At 31.6% G+C, this 7,355-nt stretch overlaps 1 protein-coding gene across 1 annotated transcript; it reads left to right on the top strand.

Moving 5' to 3' along the window:
* Positions 1-34: 34 nt before the first annotated feature.
* Positions 35-6,584, top strand: LOC138308838 (uncharacterized). Its single transcript, XM_069249864.1, has 2 exons — positions 35-154; positions 656-6,584. The coding sequence occupies exon 2, from the start codon at positions 657-659 to the stop codon at positions 1,437-1,439; it is 783 nt and encodes a 260-aa protein (XP_069105965.1). The 5' UTR covers positions 35-154; position 656; the 3' UTR covers positions 1,440-6,584.
* Positions 6,585-7,355: the final 771 nt, after the last annotated feature.

Raw genomic sequence — 7,355 nt, 5'->3', positions numbered from 1 at the left:
TGTTATTGAAACAAACATCCATTTGATCCTAAAATTAAAAGAGAAGAAAAATAAACAGCAAAGGGAACTTTGGCGCCTGCTAATCCGATATTTTCATGATAATGTTGCTATGATTATTTTCCTCTTTGTTAGAAGACTGCTTCGAATATAAAAGGTAAAATAACTGTGATATTTCAGTACGTAGATGCTTGAATTGCTGTATAAGACGATTTTTTCATAACGAGCATAACGTGAACGTCATAAACGATTCGGAATGCATGATGTCATTGAATGTTGACATTCTTTTGGGTGTTTTTACTTGTATAAGCCGAACCATAACCCAATACGTTTCATGAAAGTCTCAATGTACCAAGATATCAGCTAATAAATGAGAAAAAATGTGTGTTATAAAATTATACTTTAGGTCATACAAATGTAGAGCGTTGTTTGAAAAAATGGTGAAGACATGAGGCTAATTAGGATTTTTAAAAGCTTACTTTTTGAATGAACAATGTGAAACAAATGTAACGTTTGGTATTAGGTTCTCCAGATAATGATAGGTATATTAACTGTAGATGTACCGTAACTTAAATATTGATATGTACGGAATTTAGATAATTACCACCAATAAAAGTTGGGAAATTAATTATTTGATAACAAAATCTATGGGTTTCAGAATGTCTTGTGAAGGTGGATGCTATTTTTGTGTAAAGCCTCCTGAGAGAGGGATGGATCTTGATTCTGCCCTTAATGAACTAGGCATGCTCAGCTCAGTCACAAATAGCCGTAAGGAATTCATGAAAGAGAGAAAGCGATCAACGAGTGAATCAACACCTTCTAGGCCTTTCAATGAACCATTGCCAAGACCCTTTAATGAACCAGCCCCATTTAATGAACCAGTTTCCAGCTTCCACGGAAAAGGGTTTCATATTCTTCAAGTTGATCCTAAGTATGTGACTGGATTTTCAGCTGATTTTCCATTGGTTATGAATGTGCCAAATTCAGACAGTGACTTGCCAATGGATGCCTCTAGGATTCCGTCAACATCTGAAACAAGTCCAATATTAGACCCCAAACTTAAGGACTGCTTCTGCACCAAGGGGTCATGCCAACATTCTGAGGTCACCCCAAAACAAGTAATCTCGAAACGGTCCATGTTACGAAAGGGGCGGTACAAAAGATATCTGAAACCATATGAAGTTCCATGGAGACTCAATAATTCACTACCAGAGGCGGAAATGCATCACCAGGAACATTCCAAATCTAATGAGTCCTCGCCTGTCAAGGCTTTAAGTGGCGGGCCGTTAATCAGGTCAAGGTCATTGAATAACCTTGAATCTGCAAGGGCAAGGTTAGCCGACATCTTTGAAGAACCCCATCCTCAACATTCAGCTGATAGGCAAGAAATTGAAAAGGTTTCTAAGCAGATAGAAAATCTACATTTTGTTGAGAAAACATAACGGGACATATTTTCTAGTCCAGCTGCTTTAATTTGAAATTAATTATGAGAAACAAAATCCAGTACATGTATGTACAATTGAATTCTTGAAAAGGTTGTATTTCCGCTAATGTGATTGTTATTGTTCAATTTAGCTAAGTAATTTAATCATTAAGTTACTTTTTGATTATATAAGTTTTCAGGGCTCAAATTTTACATTTTTTGTCACTTGCTAAAAATAGCAAGTGCCCTAAATTTGTACTTGCAAAAAAAAAATTTATTTGCAATTAAATATCAGAATTCAAATCACAGTTTTGTTACATATAAAATCATTTATTTTTGCATGATGATATGAGGTGTATGGGTACATTATGTATATCAACAACATTATTGTAAGAACTGTGTCTTCATATTTTCCATTAGAACAATATTTCACAATCGATATGTCAATTTTACAGTTTTCCATGAATAAAACTACATGCTAAAATATAAGCAAGTGCATATTTTTTGCACTTACATTTCTGGTATATCTACTTAATAGCAAGTAAAACAGTCTGAAATTTGAGCCCTGTAAGTTTTCATTGCTCAAGCCTGTTGTATCTTAAAATCGTGTAGAATGTTTTTGCTGGTTTTGCAATTTTTGATGAATGGTCTTCCATCTTTTTTTTGTAGTTTTAAGTCTCTGCCATTTATTATTTGTTAAGGCTTCATCATTGTTCTTCATTTCTAAGAAATTAAAGTCATGTGGTGAATTTTATGTATGGCGATGATTAAGATGGAGCCAAGGCATAATAACCAATACTTACGAAGTAACACGGGGATGTAATTATGTTACTCAAAGACAATATCATACCCTAATATAAATGCTTTTAGTAAAAAAAAAAACCTCATGAATCACCAATACAAAATTATATCATTTCCTGATTTAAACTTGAAATTACGTATACAATGTACATGTAGATAGACTGGAAATATAATGACTATATTAGCTACCAGTTATAAAGTTAAACATGAATGTAAATTTTGTAAAGCATTACCAAGCACAGATAAACTACCTCTAGTATATAATATTCGTTGTTTGATTAAAATTTTCTTTCCTCCCTATGAGATATTACTATTATTTAAAAAATTTTCATGCCCAACTCACAAGAAATAACACTCCAGTAGGTTTGGAAAAAACGTATGTCACATAAAAATTACCTTTAGTAAAATGATCAGAAATACAATTCAGATATTATGTGACACCCCAAATATCAACAATTTCAGATTGAACTCCTAAGTTGAACTGTCAGGGGAAGACAATCCATTTTCTAAATAACTTCTACCAGATGTTTTTAATTTGTTCCTGATTTGGCATATCATTATGTAATTAGAACTTTAAATATAACCTTCCTTAGTGACCACTTCTGTAAAAAGATCACATGTTTAATAAGACAACTTTTTTAGGGTCCTTTGTATATAGAGACAGTTTGTCTTTATAGACAGGTTTGATTATATCAAAACTTACCATTTCTATATAGTGACCACCTGCTTAATTAATAAGATCACTTTCTTGGAATTTCTGTGTTAAAGATCACTCACTTATGAAGAGAATTATTTCTTTGTCCCTTGGATGGTCTAGATCTTTATAAACAGGTTTAAGTGTATTTACTTTTGGTAGTAATACTTGTAATTTTCTTTCTGGTTAATAGTTATGTAGTATTTATTTATGTAGTCTTATTATTTATGTTTAATTTAATATCTATCTATTTATATATTTTGTATTTAATGTATGATTTGAAATAACAAAAGAAGTTACAATGAAAATGTAATGAGACAACTTGATATGGAAATTAAATTAGAGGAATATCTTCATTGAAATACAATGTAACCATTAATTATGAAATTATAAATGCTTGTCATATAATTACACATATACCGTATTCGACCCAATAAGCGCCCAGGGCGTTTAAAAAATTGAAAAGGTGCTAATGAGACTTAATTATTGCAAATCTATACAGTTATGTGTAGTTTTGGTCTTTCTTTATGCGTGGGAAATTAAAATCGAGGCCTCAAAAAGGGGAAGGCGCTTATAGGGACATGGGCGCTTATTGGGTCGAATGCGGTATAACACTCACAGATTCAATTAATGACCTGATAATTTAATTCATTGACAGAGAGCTAATTATATTGATTTTACATTAACAAAGTTCAATAAAGCTCCATTATGCAGGGGAGAATTAACAAAGTTCAATAAAGCTCCATTATGCAGGGGAGAGACTGAAGTCAAATGACATTGTATAATCAATTCATGTGTATGATTAGTCTCACTGGGTGATTATGATGTCATACAAAATGATTCAATCCAAACAAAATATGTATGATGTTATGTTCACTAGAAGCTGGGATTTTTCAACACACTCTTCTACCTCCTGTATTACAGTATTAGATATTTTGTCTTTGCACATTACAGAATTATTTGTAGCTATAGGTATCAATATTGTTACATCATGATCATGATCTTTTGACTGATTGAGTATTTTCTCTGAAAACTATGTGAATAACAAAAAAAAAAAATAACCATACAATCAATATCTAGGCTAGCTGCAAGGGGAGATAACTCTATAGCTGTACATTGAAATATTATAAAGATCAAAAACTCCCAGAAGTCACTTTTAATGGTAAGATTTCAGTATAAATAATAATTCTTGTTAATTTAAATGAATTCTTCTTAACAAATTCAGGAATCCTGGATATATATGATAAAAGCTGTACTAGACTAATTGCTATCTGTTTATCTACTGATACATATTTATTTATTTTTTGACCTTATTCACATTGTAAGAAGTCGAAGTACTTATTTATGATCCTCTGATAAAATGTACAATATATTTACACATGTTGAAAATTTTTAACATATTAGGTGTATATGTATCATATCTATGTGCTAATTGAATAATTTCAGATGAAATTAAACCAACTTATCTGTTAAAGATGCTCCGCCACCGACAGAGAATAAATTATATTCAACATTTGAACAATAATTGATGTTGAATGGTGTATATATATGTCTAATTTTCACAAAAAAATATAAAATAACTAATTTCACTGTTGGTGCATGTGCAATCAGTACTTCATTCCATATAGTATATAGTGACACAGAATTTTTTCAAGATGCAATTAATCATTTTTCAAATTTTTAACTTGAAGTAAAATAAGAATCGCAAACTTTTCAATGGTGGTAATGGTGTAAAGTAAATAATTTTTGTAACTGAAGAAAAATACTAAATCGTCTGCTCCAGTTTTTGATAGTAGAAATACAATTTGTCAGCGGTGGAGCATCTTTAAAGGCTAGGTATACTGTATTGACCATAATTAGTGCCCAGCTGCCTCCTATAAACAACCCTTTCCTTTTCTGAAGGAATTGAAGTTATATATGAATGTCCTATGGGTTAAACAATGTTTTACAACTGTGTGATACTTATTATAACTGTAACATCAGAATTCTATCCCAAATAACATGAAATTCAAGCATTGTTATATAAGGCAGGTGTAAAAACTTGTAAATCGTTTAATTTTGAATCACAATATAATTATGAGTCTCAAGGGAAAGAAGACATATAAATGTTTATTGTGCTATGAGCACAGAAAGATTTAATATGGCTGTTTAGCAGGTTTTCATCCATGGCTCGCTATGGCATTAGTATGGCTCCCTATAATAAGCGCCCCCCTTTGTTACATTTTTTTTAAGCGACCTGGGTGCTAATTACTACGAATACAGTATACCCAAACTAAATACTGTATTGTACACAATTAAGGGGAAATACTTTTTTCAATTTCTTGTAACTTGTTAGTTCATACAGTCTAAGATCACAGGGACTTGATGTCTATTTCCAACCTACAGCTTAAGATTTTTATTGTGAGAACATTTATAACATTGGTAAGTGGATTTGAACGTTGTGAGTCCCTGTGTTGTGTGTTTGGTTAAAATTCTTCAACTTAAATAATCATATGTGTGCTCTATTTCTGTTACATATACCTTAATTTATTAATGCTGGTGTTGTTATTTTGTTGTTTTCATTTTTTGTTCACCAGGAATTGGCATTGATTTCCAACCCATAAGTTTATATAGTTTTATTATCTGAAGTGGTAAGTGTTAAGTGTTAGAGTGAAAATTGTTCTTGTTTAGTCTACTGTAGTGTACAACGCTAACATATGAGCAGATGTTGATAACACTAATATTCAGTCTTTGCTTATTAAAGAGTTATCTGCCCTTACAGAGGGGTATTGGTTTTGATATCAAGTGTAAACACTGTTTGTGAGAGTGTCATATTTTTCTGTGAAAATGATATAAGTTTTGCTTACAAAATAATGACAATGACAAATTACTATCAATATCTACCAGTAAGGGAGATAACTCTGTAAAATGCAGACAGAATACTTAAGCAGTTTTCAATTATATGGTTTGAATGGTTGGACTTAGTTGTTTGTTTTTGAATTAAAGACGGACCTGGTGGTTTTATATTATTGTCAGACGAGCCTTAACAAAGCCCTCACAGGCTTTTATAAAAAAATGCATTGATTAAGGATCCATGCATGAAATAATAACTTTAACAAACGGTCGAACTGGTTGTTCTGAATAGACAAAAGCGACCCTTGTTATATATGTTGGTCTACTCTCTTGCAATCTAAAACACAGAATAAAAGATCATGTCTAAATTATTTAAACAATATGAAGATTGACTCTTATGTGACTGCATAGTATTTTCTGAACAATAATAAATAGTTACTATGATTTTTTGATCTGCATATTACAGAGTTATCTGCTCTTGTTGTTATAGGTTGTTATGACTTAACTTGTTGGCATAAAAGTACAATGGTGTAAAAAAATATGTGACACCATCCAACACATTTGATGTACAAACCAAGAACTACCTCAAGGGGAGATAACTCAGTAATATACAAAACACTTCTGCAGAAGTTACACGCATGTGAAAGGGATATATTATTATGGAAAATAGTTGCCAGTTTTTGTGAGTGAATAGGAGATATGGATGAATGAGTTGGTGATTTTTGTGAAATCCTATTTTTGTTTTTTTTGTTCTATTTCTACCTTGGTGTGTACACATACATGGACCAATCAGAAAGCTGCATATTTTGATTAGAAAATAAAAAGATTTTTTTGAAATTTTTGATTTTGTTGTGAATCTATCTGATACTGATATCACTGCACTGCTTGTGTGTTCTACATGTTTATGAATTAATATAAAAAATAGCAGAAAAAATACAGGCTATTATGTGTCTCAATGACAAACACAAAACAGTCTGCTATAAGTTACATGTAAGTTCATCTTCATTACATACTTGGTTATAGTGAGTTTCAGAAAAATATGAAAATTAAAGCAAGATGACTATTCGGTCTTTGCATATTACAGAGTTAACTCCCTTGCGGGTAGGTATCGATTGTTACGTCATTATTTTGTGAGCGCTATTCACATTGTTTTCTCCGAAACATATGACGCTACACACGCAAACACATGACATCACAATCAATACCTACCCGCAAGTGCAGATAACTCTGTAATATGCCAATTCGGAATAGTCTGTTAAAAAATAACTAAAAATAGTCTCAAATAATGGTGGCTCTCTCGGCCAATTACCCGCATCTGGCGCCCTAATTGGGGAAAATAAGGCACTCTTGAGATTGTATAACACACTATCAGATAAAATTGAAAGTTTTATAATCATCGTATAAAATGAGAACAATTAACAATGGAAAGAAATATAGCAGCAAAACATGTTCAAATCAAACACCCTTAATATAAATATCGAGATAGGAATTCTTAACAAAGCAGCCAACAGCTCCTTAATTGTCAGTATAATCAGGATCTTTAAAAAAATAGTTTTGCTGGTATGTTTTGAAACATTGTCTTGATTATTAAAAAAACTAACAAAAAAA

Source organism: Argopecten irradians, chromosome 15, assembly GCF_041381155.1.
Source record: "Argopecten irradians isolate NY chromosome 15, Ai_NY, whole genome shotgun sequence".
NCBI lineage: Eukaryota > Metazoa > Mollusca > Bivalvia > Pectinida > Pectinidae > Argopecten > Argopecten irradians.
The sequence above is the reverse complement of the archived record's forward strand: the minus strand, read 5'-3'. Positions and strand labels throughout refer to the sequence as shown.